The sequence below is a fragment of the Humulus lupulus genome, chromosome X, assembly GCF_963169125.1.
Source record: "Humulus lupulus chromosome X, drHumLupu1.1, whole genome shotgun sequence".
NCBI classification, from domain to species: domain Eukaryota; kingdom Viridiplantae; phylum Streptophyta; class Magnoliopsida; order Rosales; family Cannabaceae; genus Humulus; species Humulus lupulus.
The window spans coordinates 212,387,652-212,411,057 of record NC_084802.1 but is presented as its reverse complement, the minus strand read 5'-3'; the positions used below and the strand labels follow the sequence as shown (position 1 = coordinate 212,411,057).

Here is a 23,406-nt window from a genome sequence, read left to right as displayed (position 1 = left end):
ACCTAGATGCTGGTTTAGTACTGTACTTGTTTCTGGATACTTTTTTTTTTTGGTCAATGTAAAGAACTGGTTTCACATTTTGGCTTAATATAAAGTTTTTTTAATTTGTATTTTATTTTAATGTGTATGTTTTTTTTTTCAATAGAGTTGGTGATTTTTTTTAAAAGTTTGAAGATATTGTTATGTACATGTTTTTTTTCATATAGGTTTCAATTATTTTTGGAGAAGTTTGTGTGCTAATGGATAACTGATTATTGTATAGTTTGAAAAGATTAGTTTTACGTTACAGGTAACTGGGTGCAATTTTTTTTTATTTTTTTTTATTTTTATTTTTTGTTAAATTATAATAATTTTTTATTCATGAATTGTCAAAGTATTTTAAAGAGATTCTTCATTATGTAACTGGTTTGTAAATGTTAATTTTTTTGTAAGTATGAGGATGGTGTAACCGGTTACTTCTGTTTTTTATAGTGAAAGTCATATGTTTCAGGTAACTTGTTACTGTTTCTTTAGTTTTTTTTTAAAATTTTTTTTTTTTATATATTTATGTTTTTTTTTGTGTGTGAAAGATTTGTGATTATATAACTAGGTTTTTAAGTCGTTGGTTACATGTGTATATAGTCGTTTTTTAAATTTACTTATAGTAACTGTTTTTTTTTTCTATAATATGTGTTGTAACCAGGTACTTGAGTCTTCAGATTTTGAATATCTTGTGTTGGAACCAGGAAGTTGAGTATCAAGTTTATAAAATGTAAAATGCTTAAAAAGTATGTACTTTTATTGAAGTAGAAAACATTAGGATACAATTTTATTATATCAATTGAATTAATTGAAATTGTAGTATAGCTACACTTTAGAAAATTATTTGTCTAATTTCTTTGACTTTGTTGGGTTTTGCTACTTTGAGATTGGTTCACCTGCATGTTTTTCTATTATGTCCTGGTTGCGCGCATCTTCCACATTTTATCTGCACTTTAGGTTCTCCTCTAGATCTGATTCTTTTCCTTCTAGGGCGGCCTGGTGGTTTTCTTGATTTTGGTGGTAGGAAAATTTTGTTTAAAGTCTCTGGCAGTGTCCATTCGTTTTCATTTGGAAATGGATGAACAGTTGACTCATATGTTACTTTCATAGTTGTAGTTTTGTAGTAATTAGCAACATAATCATATGTTTTCAGTCGTGTTTTGGCGAATACTGCTATTGCATATGCACATGGTATTTCATCTCGTTGGAACCTTTTGCATTCACATGTTTTCTCCATTACGTTGACCAGAAAATTTCTTTTGTCTTCAACCACAACTTGGTACAGTATAGTGTTTACTGGGAAGACCTGTTTATTTTAGTAGAGGAATACATGTTAGAAACTGGATACTGTGGTAATTATTAGTAACTGGTTACTGAAAGTATTAGTAAATAATATTCAGTGCACAATATATGTTAGTTACCTGAAATTTAATGGCTCGAATAAAGTTTTCTCTAAGCACAATTTCAGTATCTGTTGTTACTTGTGTGAATGTTCCGTTTTCTTCATTACCATTTTTCCATACCCATTTTTGAACTAAACGTCGAAGGCCTTCCATCATTGTAGTGATTGGCAGCGTTCTTGCAGCTTTCAATACAGCATTTATCGATTCGGCTATATTTGATGTCATCATTGTATATCTTCTTGTTGGAGCATGGCATCTAGACCAAGTGCAATATCCAATTTTTTTGTGAATACGGTCTTATGCGAGTGTCAATATTGTCTATTTCATGCATGTAGTGCTCAAATGATTGTACCCTGTATGCCTTTGCTGCTTTGACAAAGTTTATGTTTATGTCCTCCCCATGGACACCGAAATTGACTTTGATGTTGTTTAGTAGGTGAAATATGCATGCTCCATGGAAAGTTTTTGGGTATACATTGTCTACAACATTTTCTATGCTTTTGTGCCTGTCTGAAATGATTGTTATACCTGTTTGCAAAATCACAATGAATTAACTGGTTATTGTGTCCAAATTAAGTAACTAGTTTCATTAATTTATATGACTGTTATTTTTTTACACTGTTTTTACCATTATATTGCTGGATTATTATTAAACAGTTTATTTTATGTGTTTAGTTTGTTTGAATAAGAATATAAAAAAGAAAACAGTACCTTCTCTTTCTCCATATGTCTCATTTAGCTTTGTGAAAAACCATAACCATGATGAATCATTTTCAGAGTCTCCTATTCCAAAGGCTAATGGAAATATGTTGTTGTTAGCATCCATTGTTGAAGCAGTGAATAAAGTTCCCCCAAATGATGTCTTCAAGTAAGTTCCATCTATCACAATGATTGTCCTACAATGCTTCCATTCTTTGATGGAATTTGCAAATGCTAGGTACATATATTTGAAGTGATCTTTATTGTCTATAACCAGGTGCGTTATTGTACCTAGGTTCGAGACTTTTAGCATGTGAAGGTAGATGGGAAGTTTTTGGTATGAATTATCTTGGTTTCCCCTTGCCAATTCTAAAGTTTTTTCTCTTGCTCTCCAGGCTTTTTGGTACTCCATTGAAACACCATAATCATCTAGCATGTCGCTGATTATGTCATTTGGCGTGTGTACTCTCTTTATTGACATGTATTTTGTTTTTATTAGTTCTCCAATGATATTGCAATTTGCCTGACTGTGGTCTTCCATAATGATATCCAAGGAGCAGGTATGAGTTTTTACATACTTTCTGATTTTAAATGTTTCTGTTTTCCTGAACTTTGAAGCTCTAAGTAACCAGTTACAATTGTCATCCACACAAGTTACCATGTACTCTCTCAGTTCAGATCTTTTTATCTTGAATTGGATGTTGTGGATCATAGCATAATAACATAGAGCAGATTTCAAGAGTTTTTTGTCCTTATAAATCTGGCCTTCTTCAACTTTGAAAATTTTATGATCAGTTATAATTTATGTATCTTCTTCTCCTTTTCTTTTGTTTTCTTCAGTTCTCTCTATGATAAAATATGCTACATTATTAGCTATGTCTGTAATATTTGGGAAGATTTGTACCTGGTTATTTGTCATGAAGGTTGCTTCGTCATATTGTAAATCTGTAGCTAATTGCTGGTTGTTTAGTTGAAGAACTAGCTTTTATAAATCTATGTTCTGTTTTTGTGTTTCTTCTTCATATGTATTGTGTTGAATAGTTCCAGCTATTGTTTGATCAAAAGTGGTGATGCATAGTGGTAGCTCAGTTACTTCATTTTGCATCTTTTTTAGCTCAATGTAGAATATGACTGAATTGTCAATGAGTAATTTCATTGGTGGCATACCTGGTGATAACTGGTAACTCAGCTCAATATTTTGAATATTGCATTTTATCTCAATTTTCACTAAATGAATCAAATTGTTTAGAGAACAATTTGTTAGTATTATCAGTCCAGTCATATTGTAGTCATCATACTGATATCTATCTGTCCATTTTCCTCCAAAACGAATCAATGTCATTATGGATTCCATATCTGCAATATAACACAACATAATTTTTAGTGTTGTTTCAATAGTATCTGGTTACGTTAGTGAATGAATATTAACATATGTTGAAAATATTTAAGTAACTGGTTTCTTTTAGTGAATCAAGAACTATTTTCCAGGTTCTATAATTAATTATTTTGCATTCTGTTTGGTTTTGCGTGTGTAACTGGTTACTTTAGTGAATGTGTTGTCTTTTTTTTTATATATGTCAAATATGCAAAGTTAAAGAAATATTATGTAACCGGTTTCATAAACGTAAATCAATATCTATTTTTCCATATTTCATGATAAATTATTATGCAGAATGTTAATATTATTTTTTTCGTGTGTAACTGGTTACTGTATTTATTTTGTCGTTTCATTTTATATTATTTTGTAATATTTGAATTATGTAAATGCTCAAGTTTTGTGATGTAACTGGTTTCATGTGAATAATTAAAAAAGTAATTCTCTATTTCTTTGTGTTATTATTTTGCATGTCGTACATTTCAAACAAGATTTTGTTTAGTTAAATTGTTACCTGTTGAGTAATCGTAGAAATGAAGCTAAAATCAGATTGTTTGTCTGTGAAGGAGATTTGATTGTTGGACAAGAATTGAAATTCTGTTTTAGTTGTCGGAGAAGAAGAGCAATTGATCAAAAATTGAATTTTATGTTTAATTTGATGACTGTAGAAGGTCAGAGAGAAAGACTGCGAAAGTATTCGATTTGCGAGGTAGATTTGAAGCAACACTTCCGAGAGGCGATCGAGAATTTTATTGCTTGATCGGAGAAGAAGTCTGTTGTTGCCGGAGAAGATGATATTACGATCGGAAAAAATGGAGGATGAATTGAGGATGATCGGCGACTTGGTTTCTTGGAATCGGGAATATGATCGGAAAAAATGGAGCATGAATTGAGGATGATCGGCGACTTAGTTTCTTGGAATCAGAAATTTAGAGATGTTATGGGAATCTGATTTCTTAGTTTATGGAATTCCATATTTTATATTTTGTTTTAAACTTGTATTGTTATATTTAGCTTAATTACTTTTTTGTCCATACTGAAAGTTTAGTTAATTTTTAAGTTCTCACTTATCTTCTCTGGTGTAGAAGAAGCGTGCCTAAATTTTAGTTGGGCCAATCCAGGTAGCTAATTGATGGACCAATATGCCTGCCTTTATTGGGCCAACGTGGCTCGTTTGGCATGTAAACGCCATGGACGACTACAGAGTCTGGTACCCTTAACCTTTCGTTTTAGGGTTTTATGAGGGTACAAGCAACAAAGATTTCGCGTCAGAGTTCAGACCATTAATGGAGTATCCACTCTACAAGCTCTTCTTACATTGCTGAAAATGGAAAACCTGGATACAGCTCCACCACCGCCGGAACAAGAACCAGACTCCAAGAAGCTTAAGATGTCCACGACGACCACCTCAGATGACGAAGACACCACTACCGCTACTACCGCTTCCGCCAACGCCGACGACACAAAGAAACCAAGATACAAGCGCCGAAAGGTTGCAATTTTCTTTGCTTATTGCGGTGTCGGATACCAAGGTATGCAGAAAAACCCAGGCGCGAAAACCATCGAGGGTGATCTTGAGGAAGGACTCTATCATGCCGGCGCCGTTCCGGATCATGATCGAAACAACCCCAAACGATATGATTGGGCTCGGTCGGCCCGTACTGATAAGGGCGTCAGCGCTGTGGGGCAAGTAGTCTCGGGGAGATTCTACGTGGATCCACCCGGCTTTATCGACCGCCTGAATGCGAACCTTTCCCCGCAGATTCGGATATTCGGGTACAAGCGTGTGACGGGTTCGTTTAATGCCAAAAAGTTCTGTGATCGGAGAAGGTATGTGTATCTTATTCCGGTGCTCGCTCTTGATCCAAATTCGCATCCTAACAGGGAGAGCGTAATGGCCAGTTTGGGATCTGGGAATGAGCTCTTTAAGTGCTATGAATGCTCTGAGAGGGGGCGCAAGGTTGCTGGGTTAATGGGCAAGCGTAATTATGAATTAAGAGGTTCGAGTTTTGAGCTGGACATATCGTCGAACAATGAGAATGCTAAGGTAGACGCTGCACTTAGCGGCGAAATTGGCATTTCTTTAATAAATGGTGATGCCAGTGATCCAAATTCGGAGTCCTTAAAGGAAATTAAATCCGAAAATGGGGATGCTGGAAGCAACAAGGTTCAAGATGGAATTTTGGACTCGAACGAGGGTAATGCTGCGAAGGACACTACTGGCGAAGTAGAAGAGATTAGTGGAGAGGAGAAGACTGTAAAGAGAAGTGATTTCTCTTATGGTGAGAATGAGAAAAAAAGATTTAATAGAATTCTGAATTATTACGTGGGGACTCATAACTTCCATAACTTTACCACCAGAACAAAAGCAGCGGACCCTGCAGCATGGCGCTTCATCATTTCGTTTAATGCTAACACCATAGTTACTGTTGAAGGCATGGAATTTGTCAAGTGTGAAGTGGTGGGACAGAGCTTCATGCTTCATCAGATCAGGAAGTTGATTGGGCTTGCTGTGGCGGTGATGAGGAACTGTGCCCCTGAGTCATTGATAGAGAAGGCCCTACAAAAGTAAGCTCATTTTGATTATGGTTTTATTTCTTTCATTTTAATTGTAACCATGGTCATTGATGAGAAAATACCAGCTACAACACACACACAAACACCTTTAGATCACAGCAGTAACTGAAAAAAAAAAAAAGAGCACATAAGAATACGAGTTTCGACCAATACATCCTCCGAGAGCAGCCAATCCCAATCAACACATTACTGAACTCGACCTTACAAGAATGAACAACACTTCTCAGCTTTCTACACTCAAGCTTTTTTCTCTGTTCTCACTCCTTTTCTCTTGAATTCTTTTCTCTCAATGCTCAGCTTTATAACACAGGTATTTATACAATTCATGGGATATAACTAACATAATCAAGTTTTATATGCCAATTAGCTAATAACGTGTGTGGCTGTTATTGGACCAACTTATATCGGTCGTCAAACTAGTGAAGCAGTCTGGACTAAAGAATTAACAACTTATACCCCACGATTCTAGTTGCAAGTGCTTAAAAGAATTGTGATATTTTTGTCTAAGATCCTACTTGTGATTTTCACTGATAATTTTGTATGTCAATTCCTAGGGATGTTAACATGAATGTGCCAACGGCCCCTGAAGTTGGGTTGTACTTGGATGAGTGTTTCTTTACATCATATAACCAAAAGTGGAAAGACAGTCATGAAGAGCTATCGATGAAAGAGTATGAAAAAGAGGCAGAAGACTTCAAAATGAAGCATATATACCCTCATATTGCATTGACGGAGCAGAAAGAAGGTGTGGTGGCTCTATGGTTGCACTCTCTAAACCATCGAAACTATCCAGATTTACAAGTTGTTAATAATGAAAACGCAACTAACAAGATTAGTACTGATGAAGAGACCAAGGTTGAGTGAAATGTCTTGCGAGGCATCAGTTCTCTACATTGGTTCGTCCTTTGATGTATGTCATCTTTTTTCCAGCTCCTTCCTACTGATTATTTTGCTATAGAACTCTTCATATCTTTAATGTGTTATGTTATGAACAAATAATTCATGCACCGTACGATCGTGATGGTCAATTGGTGCTACTTTAGTCTTCTTTGCTTTTAGTTCTTTAATGAAAAACTAATCTAACATTCTGATTTAGTAAGGTCATATGTTAGACCCATAGAAGGATTATGCATATTTCATGGATGATTTTACTCAGCAGCCTCATTTTTTCTTATGGAAAGCACAATCTATCTATAATTATTTTTATAACCCGATTATTTCTTCTTAGGCATTATACTATTTTGTAACTTGTTTACCTTTTTCCATTGAAAAGAAAAAGTATTTGACACCATTAGACTCTAAATTGTACTAATTATAATTTGGTTCCCAAAATTATAATTTGAGCAATTATATAGTAACCAAAGTTGAAAACTTTATAGAAAAAACACGTGTTTTTCATCTGTCAATCTGTTATTTTTTCTAATTTTTTTTCTGCTATTTTTTGTAATTTGTTCTGTAAATTTTACTTCTCTTTTAGTAAAAATAGATTTATTTTTTAAAATATAAAAAATTAAGAGAATTAATTGTGGAAATTGAAACTTTAAACTGTATAATTGAGGGTCAAATACAGTCAAATATCCAAAAGCAAAAAAGTCTTTACTTTTGTCTACGAAAGCTGATATCGACAGTTAATCTAGTTATCTCATATCCTCAAAATTCAGAATTAGCTCTAGCTTATTGGTCACTATTCATTGCTCAATCATTGAAACACAAATAGAAATTTCCCTTCTTTTTTTTTTTCTAATTTAATTTGCTAATAAAATATCTATATTGCCTGAAAATATAGGAAATAGAGGAGAATATTGATCGTACCCGCGAAAATGGCCGTGGACTGGACCCAACTCCCGCCAGAACTCGTAGAATCGATCTCCAACAACCTCACAATCTATGCCGATTGCATCCGATTCCGAGTCGTCTGTCGGAGCTGGCGATCCTCCGTCCCCAATACCCCAAACCATCTACCTCCACAACTTCCATGGCTGATGCTACCCAAATCCCGCCACCGCCGACCCCACCGCACCGCCTTCTTCAACCTCTCAAGCAACAAAGTCTATCTCCTCAACCTTCCTGAAGCTTCATCTCACGGCAAGCGCTGCTGCGGCTCTTCCCACGGCTGGCTCGTAATTCTCGACGAAACCCCCTCCGTCCTCCTCCTCAACCCCCTAACCCGATCGAAATTCCACCTCCCTCCAATCTCCACCTTCCCCAACGTCGTCCGCTTCGCTTACTCCGAAATCGGCCGAGAATACGCCCTTCGATCCCCCACCGGCGAGTCCTACACCCTAAATCTGAGGCAAATCCGAGACTCCTTCGTCAAGAAAGTAGTCCTCTCATCCAGCCCTAAAAAATCAAACGGTTTCGTCGCTTTAGCCATACTCAACCAAACAGGGGATTTGGCATTCTGTAAAGACGGTGACCAAGCATGGACTTTCATCGAGGGTGCATCCTCTTACAGTGAGGATGTCATACACTATAACGGCTCGTTTTACGCGGTGAACAAATACGGCGTCGTTGCGGTATGCGACGTTGGTGGGTCGTCACCCAGCGTTTCGATCATCGAAACGCCGAGACAACTCGGCGCCGATATGCAGTATTTGGTGAGTTCCAAGGATGGTTTGGTTTTGGTTTCTCGGTACTTGGAACTTGATCATGATAACTCGGAGGAACTTTATCGAACGGTGGGATTCGACGTTTTCAGATTGGATTGGAGTGAAGAACCCAAGTGGGAGAAAGTTACCGACTTGGGAGATCAAATGTTGTTTATTGGGCAAAACTCGTCGTTGTCTTTATCGGCTTCTGGTTTTCCAGGCTGTGTTGGAAATTGCATATATTTCACAGACGATTACTCTGAGCTCAACTACGAGAGTGTGTTTGGGGAATGTGATTCTGGTATTTTTCGTTTATGTGATGGAACCATTGAAGGGAAATGGAACTCCCATTGTACTGATTATTGGCCTACTCCCATTTGGGTTTCGCCAAATCCTTATTAAGCTGCAAGTTTTTTGTTTTTATGATTGTTCTTGTCTATAATTTTGTACAATGAAGATTTGTGCTGTTGTATTTGGTGTAATTTGAGAAAATAACATTTTATAACTATTTCAATTTAAACTTAATAATCGGCGCCAAGTAATTTTTTTTTTCTTTCCAAAATTTGGCTAATAAATCAACCCCAATTATTATTACCATATTTAACAACACTTCAATCCTATGTGTGAGAATGAGCTATGAAATTCGATGATTGGAAGTTGTTCGTGTTTGTACCAATTGATTTCAGTGAAAATTTAAGGTAACTTGAACATCTTTAAGACAGTTTATGTGAGTTTGATAAATGTTTTGTAATTTTTTTTTTAAAAAGTGAATTCGGTAATAAATTTTGAAAACGGTTGTGTAATTATTAGGTCGGATAATTATTAGGATACTAATTACATATCTGAGTAAGTAATTACAGTATAAAATACAATGTGTGTTTGGATGTCAAATGACAATTACTTATAAATTGTTATTGTCATGTTTGACGAAACCGTTAGTAATTATACAAAAACATAATATTATGTAACAAATACTATTTAAAATTGATAGTAATTAGTAATTGTTGGGGTTTTATACCCTAATTAAAACTCAATTTCTTTGTAATCTCATTTTATTATCAATAAAATAATAGAAATCCTTATTTGACTTGGTCAATCACTTTGCTCACATTTTTTTATTTTCATGATTATTTGTTTAATATAAACTTCTATCAAATTCCAAACATATAGCTAATCATATTTATAGTGACGTAATCACAGTGGAATATAAATATGATTATATGTTCAAAATAAGTTAGTCCTAAGATTAGTCAGTGCACAAGATTTACACTGACTTGCTAATCTACGATATGATCTACTTACACATCGCAATGTTATGTTCTTTCCAGAACATTAGCAAAGTAGATAAGATTGGATGTATTTATTAGATCGAACTGGACCGATATTGACAGTAGACAGGATAAGTAAACATACCGCTATTATCTATTCTAGTCATATCATATATTTGACCATATGTCAATTCAATTTCAATTCTGAGTGGTTAGTATTCTAATTGATTGTATTATGTGAGTTCTTTGACTTGTTCGTTACCAGCTTACCCTACAGACTAGCTTATACTTACATCTTGAGAACTCGGTAGTATAATTAAGTGTGAGTGTTAATCATAGATATGAACATCTATAGCTTCTGATGAAAAAGTGAAACGATGGTTTCCATTTAGTTTGGTTCAATGTACTAAATGATAGAGATCTCATTTCAGTAATTAATATTAGTTTACTGAAATATCATTTATAAGGAACTAAATGTTTTAAGGATAAAATACGTAAAATGGTATTTTAGTCCCATCTCATTGTAGACCGTCTATAAAGGATTGTGTGACAATTATAGTTGTAACAATGGATAATTAATAACGCATTTATATTTGTTATAGAGCGTTCTATGAATTCAAGAGTGTAATTCTGAGTCTTTAGTGGAGTCACGAGGAATTAATAAGTTAGTAAATTTATTTGTTAAATTTATGATAGCTTATTGGAGCTTGATTTCATAGGCCCATGGTCCCTACTATACCTTGGATAAAATCATCTAGATAGTCTCAATTAATTGATTTAATTATCAATTAGAATTATCAAAGTTGATCAGGTCAATCTTGGATAGTTTCACAGAGTTATATAATTTAGAAAAGAAAAGAAAAATTAGGGCAGATTTATTAATTAAGATAAATTGGTGTTTAAATTAATAAATAAGTTTAAATCAAGGTTCAAATTATGTATAATTAATTTCATAAAGGATTTAAATAATTATTTAATTAATTAATCAATAGAAAATAATACAAGTCTTGATTTTAAGTCCAAATGGCTTATAATTAAATGAGAAATTTCATGGGCCTAAAGCCCATGATAATTTCGACCTAGGGCTGATTATTGACTATTATTTTATTGATTTTTTAATTAAATAAATGACTTAATTGAGCATATAAAATGAATGCTAAGTGAGAGATGACAATACAAGGTTTCTGAGAAGATCTAGTAGGTTTTAGATTCTCTCTACAGCATAAGTCATTTTCTAAGCCTCAATATTATTTTCTCTTCTTCTCTCTGTATCTATCTCATGTGTTGAGAATTGCCCACTCTAATCTAGGTAATTCTAATGATACTTTGGAAGGCTGTGAAGAAAATTGAAGAACAGTTCAGATTCTTGGTGATACCTTACGATAGAAAGGATACAAGGGTTAGAGATCCTGAAGGAAGGGCTCAATCATTCCGCTGCACAATAATGTAAGTGTTTTTATCATTATTTTTGTTTGAATTCAATTTTAGAAACATATTCTAGGTTTTCTTATATTAATTTGTTTAACATAAGATCTATATGAAAATAAACAAGATCCTGTATAAGTTTTCCCAACAATAATTACATAGTGTTATTACACCCATTTTGTAACGCCCTGGATAATCAAGACCGTCACACTGTGTATTTTAAATAGTGCTTAACTCGCTAAACGAGTCATTAGGCCATAAATATGCATCTAAGTGTTATTAATGCCCTGGGTTAAAATTTCAGTCAAAAGGAATGGATATTTTATTAAAAACGTTAAGTTGTGCATGGGATCCCATAAAAGTGTTTACAAAGTTGTTTACAATCCAAAATGATCATTACAACTCAAAAGTTACAATCTGTCGACCTAAGCGAAAAAAATAGGGTTAAACCCTAGTTCCCCTAAAACACCTTGGCCATGGTGATCAAGCAGTCGCATATGTACACATCACCACCTAAGCTCTCCACTCAAGGCTGGGTAAGCTTTTCTTTCCCTTTACCTACACCACGTAGCACCCGTGAGCCAAAGCTCAACAAGAAAACTTATTAATGCATGTATACAAGTATTAATAAATGATTATGAAATCATTCTAGGGCTTGCAACCCTAGTCAGATGATGACTGCTAAGTCATCCTGGAGTCTTGTGCCCTGAATAGATGACTATTAAGTCATCCTGGGGTCCTGTGCCCTGAATCAATGACTATTAAGTCATTCTGGGGTCCTGTGCCTTGAATCGATGACTATTAAGTCATCCCGGGGACCTGTGCCCTAAGCCATATGACCATCAAGTCACCTGGGCCTTTATAGTCCTAGATCTGAGTAACTAGCCAAGTGCTTTAGTTTTCTTCGACCTTAGGGTCGGTTGAGCGTATAATGCTCTGTTGATTAGATTTAATCATGTCGACCAACGTTCAATGTGCTATTGCTGCTCTTGACTCATAAGTCAATACCATACGACCAACGCTCAGTACTATTGCTGATCCTGACTGATAAGTCAGAGCTTCACGACCAACACCTAGCACTATTGTCGTTTCTGACTGATAAGTCAGTGCCACTCACAAGTAAGCAATGCAACGAGGCATTCACCATGCAAAAAATGTCCATATACAGAGCACTCAACATGCCTCATCAATAATCATATATGCCACATAGTGGGTGCAGTTTTCCTACCTTATGTTCGAGTGTAAAATAAGTTAAGAACGACCCTTGAGCACGATCCTGACCTTAGGCCCTTAGCAGTAACCTAATCATAACCAAATATAAAATCCCATCAATAAAATGAGTAATAAAAGATTCCCGGACCAAGTCCTAGCCCTCGGGACCTCGAACTCTACTAAACCGGGTAGTAGGTTTGATCCCGAGCCTTAAGGTTCAAAAATCCGCCCTTAAAACCAAGTAAAACCAAGCCCGGCCAAAAACAGACAAGCGGGTTGTGACCTGCCCCCAAGGGTCGCAGTGTGCCTCCCAGACAGATAGCCCCCTGTTTGGATGTCAGGGGCAGGCCGCGACTTGCCCTTGAGGGTCGCGGAGCGCCTAGCGGACAGAGCCCCCAAAAGGCTCTGAGGTTCGCTCAGGTTGCGGCTCCCAAGAAATCAGCCGTGACTTGACCCTGCGAACCCAGCTCCCCTGCATTTCCTTCAATCCCAACTCAACCAAAAACACTACCAAACAATCCCAATATCAAAATCAAACCTCAAAACCACAACATCACCAATCCAGCAATAAAGCCCAAACTTAGAAACACTCAAAACACCATCAAATACTCAATTCCACAATCAAACTTCCAAGCTTATAAACATAACTAAAACCAACCAAAAATAGAGGAAAAACTACGAAGTTCAAGCTTAGAATCATTACCTCAATCACATAATTATCCCTAAGCTTCACCCAATCAAGAACCTAGCTCAAATTAGCTTCAATTCTCCTAAACTCCAAGCTTCAAAATCAACCTGAGAAAGAGAGAGAGAGTGTGTAATGACCCAAATTTGCTAATAAGGCTTTAGGGCTTTGATTAGCGTGTCTGGAATGCAATAAGTGAATTATTGTTATAATATGTGAATTTGTGTGAATATGTGATTACTCATGCATGTTTAGGTGAATTAAATATGCATGTGGGCCCCATTTGATTATTAGGGACATGTTTGTAATTTTAGCCCGTTGAGGGCATAAATGTGATAATTGTAATAATTGTGATATATCTGTGTTGCATGATCCGAGACAGTCCTAGGGAGCGATTAGCTTGAAAGTCACAACGGGGTCGAAAATTCGACTCGGGGCGAGTCGGGGGTAATTCGGGTATTAGACGTTTTATGGGGTTATCGGGTTGTGGAAATAAATATTTGGAGATATATTTGAGGATAGAATGTCTAGGAGGGAACATTGGGGAAAATTTATTATTTCGCCTCGGGGACTTAACGGGATTTGGGAAATGAACAAATTGCCCTTGGGATTACTTGAGGGTTAATGATAGATTTAAGGGCAAAAAGGGAAATTGGCTTAAGGGATAAGTTAGAATTGGCAAGGGTAAAGTGCTTCACGTTTCCTTCACTTTGGTTTATGCTGGAATTTTCTTGGGAGCTCTAGAGGAAAGCAAGAGCCAAGAGAAGAAGAGGAGAAAGAAAGCTGATATTCTTGGAAGCAAAAGAGGAACTTAAAGCTGGGCTTTGGAGGACTAACTCAGGGATCTAATCAAGCTCAAAGGTAAGTGTTAAACTTGTTAAACAAGCTGAATTCTGCTGATGTTGGGCGTTAGGACTTAGACATGCATGGTTTGGTTTCTAGGATTGGTTTTGATTGCTTGATGGGTGTAGGAATTAGTTCTTGAGTTTGTTGGTATGTTTAGGTTGCATGAGTATGAATTCTGGGCTTAATCCTGAGGTTGGGGGTAACTTTGGATGAGATATGTGGGGTTAAGCTCGGGGAAAACTTGAAGGAAAGGCTGGGTTTTTCTGGGCTTGCAGGTAGAGCCGCGGCCCTAGGAGGGGCATGTCGCGACCCGTGTGCACGCGAGGCCTGGGGAGGCCATTGATCTCGAGGCGCGCTGCGACGCTTGGCCAAGCATGCCGCGGCCCGTGTGTTTTTCCAGGGAGGTGCTTGGCCTCTGTTTTGAGGCAACCCACGACCCTTAAGGGGTTGGGCCGCGACCCTAGTTCAAGAGGCAGGGTGTCTTGTGGGTTTTGACTTGGGAACTTAATTGTTAAGGCTCAGGATGGATTTTATCACTCGGATTGATAGAATTCAAGGTCCTAGAGACTAGAATTATGACTTAAATCTATTTAATAGATTAGAACTTGATGGGTGGATATCGTTAATGCATTGTGACAAGGGTTTCAGCGAGGCTCGAACTAGGGGACTATGCTCAGGACATCGGTGCTTGGAAAGCTCGAGACATAGGTAAGAAAACTACTGTTCCCATAGAGCTTGTGTTGCAGGGCACAACCCTATATGATTGTGTTGCAGGGCTCGGCCCTATCTGGCTGTGCTGCAGGGCGTAGCCCTTTGATTGAGTTTATTTGTGTTTAAGTATCTATTTAATTATATTATGTGTACATATAAATGATTGAACGGCTAGAGCCGGGAACGGCGAGGGCTGGGAACGGCGAGGGCTGGGAACGTCGATGGCCGGGAACGGCGAAGGCCGAGAACGGCAAGGGGCCGGGGGCAACGTTTAGCATGCGGAGTGCAAGTTGCCCGGGCGAGACCCTAAAGGATACCTGGGATATCCTTACGATGTGGACCGCAAACCCAGGGCCTGGTAAAGTGCCTGGGACGGCATGGGTGTAGGCATTTAGCATGGTGGTGGCTTGTTTATATGTTAAGTGTTTAATATACATATGTTATCTGATTGTGAGGGTTTTCTTGCTGGGCTTCGGCTCACGAGTGCTCTATGGTGCAGGTAAGGGCAAGGGAAAAGTCGATCAACCTTGAGTATGGAGAGCGTGACGAGCGACGCGTACATGTCTGGTCTGTTTGGCTGCCACAGCTAGGGATATGTTTGGGAGATGCTTTGTACCAAATTCTATTTTGACGTTTAGCTCTGATTATACTTTTGAGTTGTAAATATTTCTAAATAAAATTTCGGGATCCCAAATGTTAAACACTTTATGATTTTCAGTAAAAGGTTTATTTTCCAAGTTTATGACTCTGATTATAGTTTAATTACACTTTTGTCTTAAAACCTCGATTAGCGAGTTAATTGCACGATTTAAACTCACTTAGTAACGACTCTAAGGTAGGAGGGCGTTACAACTTGGTATTAGAGCGAGCCAATGTTTATGGTTTCTAGAGAATGATCGAACATGTACGCTCGTTGTCAGTGACAAGCTCGACTCAGGGTTGGTTGGTAATAATTGAATTGTATGTTTGATTATGTGCTTAAACGCCCTATTTGCCTGCTTATTATATTTAGAGCATAATGAATGATTTAACGTATGCATGATGTCAGGGCATGACCCGTTGTTTGTTATATGCTATCTATATGTAATGTGGATTGTTGTTTGTGGTTGATTGATGTGATTGTGAGGTGGTTTTGGATGTTGTTATCATGCCTGATGAGCGACGTCATTGATTGCGGGAATATTTGTTGAGATGCCTCGACAATCATCGAGACTCCGCGGCAGTAGGGCCGAGGATGACAACCAGAGTCAGGACCCTCCACCTACCCCACAGAATTGGCAACAGATGTTTGCCGAAATGGAAGCAAGACTGCAGCGAACAGAGGAAGAGCTTCGACAGTTGAGGCAACAAGCCCCTCCACAGGTCCCTGGGTTGCCAATTCAGCAGATTATGGTGACAGGGCCAGTTCAACCTATTGTGGAGAACATGTGGGAACCTTTATATGAGAGGTTCAGAAAGCAGCATCCTCCCGCCTTTGAGGGTGGACCAGACCCACTGCGGGCAGAGTAGTGGATGAACATGATTTCCTCTATTATAGATTTTATGAGGGTTGAGGGGAATGAGAAGGTAGCTTGTGCAAGCTACATGTTCAGAGAGGATGCCCGCATCTGGTAGGATGTAGTAGTTCAGAGGAGAAATGTGACAGCTATGACCTGGAAAGAGTTTAGGAACATTTTCAATGAGAAGTATTATAGTGTTGCAGTCCGAGCGACGAAGGTTGATGAGTTTATCAACCTGACCCAGAACTGGTTGACCGTGACAGAGTATGCTCTGAAATTTGACTGATTGGCGAAGTTTGCGCCAGATTTAGTGCCGACAAATGCGGCAAGAAGAGACAAATTTGTACGGGGATTGAACGTTATGATCGCCCGTGATGTGAAGATCACTTTAGACCCAGAGACTACTACCTATGCTCAAGTTGTAGACCCAAGGACTAGATTTGGAGAGAGAGCGCTGTTAGGCGCGATGCCAGGAGGATGGTGCCTCCTTTTATTGGATCCATTCGAGGTAGTGGCTCCAGTGAGCAGAAGAGGAAGGCCCCAGATTCCTTTGTTCCTCCTAGTTCAGTTAGGAGGGCATGGGGTGGTTCTAGTGGCCGTCAGGGCGGAAGTGACAACTGGAGGAGTTTTTTAGTGTGTCCTCGGTGCAGACGACGACATCAGGGTGAGTGCAGGATTAGGGCCTGTTTTGTCTGTGGGAGTGCCAATCATCTGAAGAAGGACTGCCCACAAGTCAGGAAGGAGGAGCCGAAGAAGGGCGACAGTCTCGCTCCTGCCAGAGTGTTCACTTTGACCCAGACTGAGGTAGAGGCTAGCCCCTTGGTTGTGACATGTCAGATTTCTAGTGTTGGTTCTTCTTATACTGTATTGTTTGATTCAGGAGCTACTCATTCATTTGTGTCTGCTAGAGTGATAGATCAGCTATGTAGACCTAGTGTTCTGTATGCTAGGGGTTTTCAGACTTTGTTGACGACTGGGGAACTGGTAGTCTCTAGGAGGTGGATTAGAGCTTTACCAGTAGAGGTAGATGGTAGGGAGTTGTTCGCTGATCTGATTGAGCTTTCGATGGATGACTTCGACATGATCCTAGGGATGGATTGGCTATCGAAGTATGGGGCGACGATTGATTGCAAGCGTATGATGATGACTTTTGAACCAGAAGGGGAGATACCCTTTGTATTGTGGGAACAGCTAGTGGACCGCGAGTACCTATGATCTCAGCACTGAAGGCTAGAGACCTGATATAGGGAGGTTGCATAGGATTCCTAGCGAATGTTGTGGATGCCTCTAGGGTTGTGTCGATTGGACCGAGGGAGACCAGATTGGTATGTGAGTTCCCAGATTTATTTCTAGCAGATCTGTCAGGGCTGCCGCCACAGCGGGAGATTGATTTTGTTATAGAGTTGGTACCAAGGGCGGAGCCAGTATCTAGGACACCTTACAGAATGGCTCCGACAAAGTTGAAGGAGTTGAAGATTCAGTTGCAAGAGTTACTGGATTTGGGGTTTATCAGACCGAGTTTCTCGCCATGGGGTGCTCCAATGTTGTTTGTAAGGAAGAATGATGGATTTCTTAGGATGTGTATTGACTACAGGGAACTGAACAAGTTGACCATTAAGAATAAGTATCCACTGCCTAGGATTGATGATTTGTTTGACCAGCTGCAGGGAAGGACAGTGTTTTCTAAGATAGATCTCCGGTCAGGTTACCATCAGCTAAGGATTAAAGAGGAGGACATACCGAAGACTGCTTTCCGCACAAGGTATGGACACTATGAATTCCTGGTTATGTCCTTTTGATTAACCAATGCCCCAGCAGCTTTTATGGATATGATGAATAGGGTTTCAAGGAATATTTAGACAAGTTCGTGATTGTGTTCATCGATGACATTCTGGTGTACTCTCAGTCAGAGATTGAACATGAGCAACATCTACGTTTGGTGTTGCAGCAGTTGAGGGAGCATAGGTTATATGCTAATTTCAGCAAGTGTGAGTTTTGGTTACCGCAAGTTACATTTCTGGGCCATATCGTCAGTAAGGAGGGGATTCTAGTTGACCCAAGTAAGATTGAGGCAGTGAGAGAATGGCCTAGACCGAGCAGTGTTCCTGAAGTGAGGAGTTTTCTGGGATTGGCAGGGTATTATCGGCGGTTTGTTGAGGGGTTCTCCAGGATAGCTACGCCATTGACAGAATTGACAAAGAAGAAGACAAAGTATGTTTGGACAGACATATGTGAGAACAACTTCAAAGAGTTGAAGCGGTGACTGGTTACCGCACCAGTGTTGAGTTTGCTGACAGATAATGAAAAGTTCGTGGTTTATTGTGATGCTTCCAGACAGGGTTTAGGGTGTGTGCTAATGCAAGCTGAGAAGGTGATAGCCTATGCATCGATACAGTTCAAGGAGTATGAGCAGAGATATCCCACACATGATCTAGAATTGGCAGCGGTGGTATTCGCACTTAAGATTTGGATGCATTATCTATATGGTGAGAAGTGCGAGATATACACCGACTAGAAGAGTTTGAAGTACTTCTTTACTCAGAAAGATCTGAATATGCACCAGAGACGGTGGTTAGAGTTGGTTAAGGATTATGATTGTGATATCCTATACCATCCTCGGAAAGCTAATGTAGTGGCTGATGAATTGAGTCGGAAGGGCCCATGACAGTTGTTCGGTTCGAGACAGATATCCGATAAGCTAGCAGAGGAGATGACTAGAGCGGGTATAGAGTTGGTGGTTGGCCGGTTAGCCAGCATCACTCTTCAGTCTACGCTCCTTGAGAGGATCAAGGAGGCACAGGGGAATGATTCCTAGTTGAAGGGTCACAGGGAGAATGTCTTAGCCGGAGCGGCTAAGGACTTCTCTATCTCAGAGATGGGGTTACTGAAGTACAAGGGTCGGATCTGTGTTATGATAGATTCTCATATCCGACCGGAAATCTTAGATGAACTGCATACCACTCCCTATTCCTTACATCCAGGTACGACGAAGATGTACCAGGATCTGAGAGCTTTGTATTGATGGTCGAGCATGAAGAGGGATGTGGTGGATTATGTGGCCAAGTGCTTAACCTGCTAGCAGGTCAAGGCTGAACATCAGAGGCCGGCAGGGTTGCTGCAGCCTCTAGGAATTCCGGAGTGGAAGTGGGAAGATATCGCGATGGACTTCATGGTTGGTTTGCCGAAGACCGTGGGACAACATGATTCAATGTGGGTGATTGTGGATAGGTATACCAAGTCCGCCCACTTTTTACCTGTTAGGACAACTTATACTGTGGAGCAGTATGCCGAGTTATATGTGAAGGAAATTGTTCGACTTCATGGGGCTCCAAGGTTGATAGTATCCGACAGGGACCCCACCTTCACCTCCAAGTTTTGGGAGAGTCTGCAGAAGGCTATGGGCACACAGTTACGGTTTAGTACCGCTTATCATCCTCAGACAGATAGTCAAACTGAGAGGACGATTCAGATACTGGAGGACATGTTACGAGCTTGTGTGCTTGATTTTGGGTGATCTTGGAGTAAGTATCTTCCTTTGATTGACTTCTCGTACAACAAAAATTATCAGGCGACTATCGGGGTGGCTCCATATGAGATGCTTTATGGGAGAAAGTGCAGATCACCTATCCACTGGGATGAGACCGGTGAGAGGAGGCACTTAGGTCCTGAGATGGTTCAGAGGACCAATGAGGCAGTTGAGAAGATTAGAGCTCGAATGCTCGCCTCCCAGAGTCGCCAGAAGAGTTACTCGGACTTGAAACGCAAGAGCGTGGAATTTCAGGTTGGTGACCATGTGTTCCTTAGGGTTTCACCTTTGAGGAGAGTGAAACGATTTGGTGTTCGGGGCAAGCTGAGCCCTAGATTTGTTGGCCCCTTCGAGATTCTGGAACAGGTTAGAGAGGGAGCTTACAGGTTGGCGATGTCTCCAACCTTATCAGGGGTTCATGATGTGTTTCACATGTCCATGCTTCGGAAGTATGTGTCTAATTCAACGCATGTTCTGAGTTATGAGAATTTGGAGTTGGATAAGGATTTGTCTTATGAGGAGAAGCCGGTTCAGATTCTTGACCGGAAAGATAAAGTCTTGCGGAGCAAGACCATCGCCTTGGTGAAAGTGTTGTGGAGGAACAACAAGGTTGAGGAGGCGACGTGGGAACTGGGAACAGAGATGCGGGAGCAGTATCCCGAGTTGTTTAGGTAATTTCGAGGACGAAATTTCTGTAAGGAGGGGATAGTTGTAATGACCCAAATTTGCTAATAAGGCTTAGGGCCTTGATTAGCGTGTCTGGAGGGCAATAAGTGAATTATTGTTATAATATGTGAATTTGTGTGAATATGTGATTAGTGATGCATGTTTAGGTGAATTAAATATGCATGTGGGCCCTATTTGATTATTAAGGGCATGTTTGTAATTTAAGCCCGTTGAGGGCATAGATGTGATAATTGTAATAATTGTGATTTATCTGTGTTGCACGATCCAAGACAGTCCTAGGGAGCGGTTAGCTTGAAAGTCACAACGAGGTCGAAAATTCGACTCGGGGCGAGTCGAGGGGTAATTCGGGTATTAGACGTTTTATGGGGTTATCGGGTTGTGGAAATAAATATTTGGAGATATATTTGAGGATAGAATGTCTAGGAGGGAACATTGGGGAAAATTTATTATTTCGCCTCGGGGACTTAACGGGATTTGGGAAATGAACAAATTGCCCTTGGGATTACTTGAGGGTTAATGATAGATTTAAGGGAAAAAAGGGAAATTGGCTTAAGGGATAAGTTAGAATTGGCAAGGGTAAAGTGCTTCACGTTTCCTTCACTTTGGTTTATGCTGGAATTTTCTTGGGAGCTCTAGAGGAAAGCAAGAGCCAAGAGAAGAAGAGGAGAAAGAAAGCTGATATTCTTGGAAGCAAAAGAGGAACTTAAAGCTGGGCTTTGGAGGACTAACTCAGGGATCTAATCAAGCTCAAAGGTAAGTGTTAAACTTGTTAAACAAGCTGAATTCTGCTGATGTTGGGTGTTAGGGCTTAGACATGCATGGTTTGGTTTCTAGGATTGGTTTTGATTGCTTGATGGATGTAGGAATTAGTTCTTGAGTTTGTTGGTATGTTTAGGTTACATGAGTATGAATTCTGGGCTTAATCCTGAGGTTGGGGGTAATTTTGGATGAGATATGTGGGGTTAAGCTCGGGGAAAACTTGAAGGAAAGGCTGGGTTTTTCTGGGCTTGCAGGTAGAGCCGCGACCCTAGGAGGGACATGCCGCAGCCCGTGTGCACGCGAGACCTGGGGAGGCCATTGAACTCGAGGCGCGCCGCGGCGCTTGGCCAAGCATGCCGCGGCCCGTGTGTTTTTCCAGGGAGGTGCTTGGCCTCTGTTTTGAGGCAAGAAACGACCCTTAAGGGATTGGGCCGCGACCCTAGTTCAAGAGGCAGGGTGTCTTGTGGGTTTTGACTTGGGAACTTACTTGTTAAGGCTCGGGACGGATTTTATCACTCGGATTGATAGAATTCAAGGTCCTGGAGACTAGAATTATGACCCAAAGCTATTTAATGGATTAGAACTTGATGGGTGGATATCGTTAATGCGTTGTGACTAGGGTTTCGACGAGGCTCAGACTAGGGGACTGTGCTCGAGACATTGGTGCTTGGAAAGCTCGGGACACAGGTAAGAAAACTACTGTTCCCATAGAGCTTGTGTTGCAGGGCACGATCCTATATAATTGTGTTGCAGGGCTCAGCCCTATCTGACTGTGTTGCAGGGCATAGCCCTTTGATTAAGTTTATATGTGTTTAAGTATCTGTTTAGTTATATTATGTGTACATATAAATGATTGAACGGCGAGGGCCGGGAACGGCGAAGACCGAGAACAACAAGGGACCGGGGGCAACGTTTAGCACGCAGAGTGCGAGTTGCCAGAGCGAGACCCTAAAGGATACCTGGGATATCCTTATGGTGTGGACCGCGTACCTAGGGCCTGGTAAAGCGTCTGGGATGGCATGGCCGTAAGCGTTTAGCCTGGTGGTGGCTTGTTTATATGTTAAGTGTTTAATATACATATGTTATCTGATTGTGAGGGTTTTCTTGCTGGGCTTCGGCTCACGAGTGCTCTATGGTGCAAGTAAGGGCAAGGGAAAAGTCGATCAACCTTGAGTATGGAGAGCGTGATGAGCGACGCGTACATGTCTGGTCTGTCTGGCTGCCACGGCCAGGGATATTTTTGGGAGATGCTTTGTACCAAATTCTATTTTGTCGTTTAGCCGACTCTGATTATACTTTTGAGTTGTAAATATTTTTAAACAGAATTTTGGGATCCCAAATGTTAAACGCTTTATGATTTTCAGTAAAAGGTTTATTTTCAAAGTTTATGACTCTGATTATAGTTTAATTACACTTTTGTCTTAAAACCTCGATTAGCGAGTTAATTGTACGATTTAAACTCACTTAGTAACGGCTCTAAGGTAGTAGGGCGTTACAGAGAGTATGATCGAGAGAGAAGAGAGAGAAAGCCCTTGTTTTTCCTTGGCTCATTCTACAGCCAACCTTCCCTTGGACAAGCCTATCTAAAGCCTAAAATGACTAAAATGCCCCTAGGGCCAATCTAATCCCTCAAAGCCACCTAAGGGCAATTTTTCATTTCCACCTACCCCGTTAATCATAATTAAAATCTCACAATTCTCGTCATTCCCAATATCCTCAAATAATTACCAAATCATTTCTCATTACCCGCTCATTCCCGGTAATGTACTAAGCACCAAATTACCCCTAGACTCACCCCGAGCCCAGTAATTAACATCGTTATGACTAAACCACTAACTTGCTTCCTAAGATGATCTCATGCCAAATAACTCAAATATATCAACATAATAATGTGGTCTCATCCATATATCACATACATGCACAAATATAGCCATATAATAATACAACCACACAATCATGCATATAATCACATAATAACACATTAAATCAATTATGACCATTCTGATCCCATAATCTAGGCACTAAGCCATATTAGGGAATTTGAGACGTTACATATTTATCATGCGGCTATGGGACCCTTACATAGTTACTGTATAATTACATGGTCAGACAAACATGCCAAATT

General features: G+C 39.6%; 3 protein-coding genes across 4 annotated transcripts; 2 read left to right on the top strand and 1 right to left on the bottom strand.

Moving 5' to 3' along the window:
• Nucleotides 1-913: 913 nt before the first annotated feature.
• LOC133806719 (uncharacterized) lies at nucleotides 914-1,649 on the bottom strand. Its single transcript, XM_062244811.1, has 2 exons — nucleotides 1,443-1,649; nucleotides 914-1,327 (listed from the first exon to the last, which is right to left on the bottom strand). The coding sequence occupies exons 1-2, from the start codon at nucleotides 1,647-1,649 to the stop codon at nucleotides 914-916; spliced, it is 621 nt and encodes a 206-aa protein (XP_062100795.1).
• Nucleotides 1,650-4,736: 3,087 nt separating this feature from the next.
• LOC133806992 (uncharacterized) lies at nucleotides 4,737-8,053 on the top strand. 2 transcript variants are annotated; one of them, XM_062245094.1, is made up of 3 exons: nucleotides 4,737-6,066; nucleotides 6,630-6,985; nucleotides 7,862-8,053. In XM_062245094.1, the coding sequence occupies exons 1-2, from the start codon at nucleotides 4,826-4,828 to the stop codon at nucleotides 6,937-6,939; spliced, it is 1,551 nt and encodes a 516-aa protein (XP_062101078.1). In that variant the 5' UTR covers nucleotides 4,737-4,825; the 3' UTR covers nucleotides 6,940-6,985; nucleotides 7,862-8,053. The 2 variants fall into 2 exon arrangements, with proteins under 2 accessions (XP_062101078.1, XP_062101077.1); XM_062245093.1 differs by lacking the exon at nucleotides 7,862-8,053 and having other exon boundaries at nucleotides 6,630-7,133.
• Nucleotides 8,054-8,057: 4 nt separating this feature from the next.
• LOC133806718 (F-box protein SKIP23-like) lies at nucleotides 8,058-9,065 on the top strand. Its single transcript, XM_062244810.1, has one exon. The coding sequence runs from the start codon at nucleotides 8,058-8,060 to the stop codon at nucleotides 9,063-9,065; it is 1,008 nt and encodes a 335-aa protein (XP_062100794.1).
• Nucleotides 9,066-23,406: the final 14,341 nt, after the last annotated feature.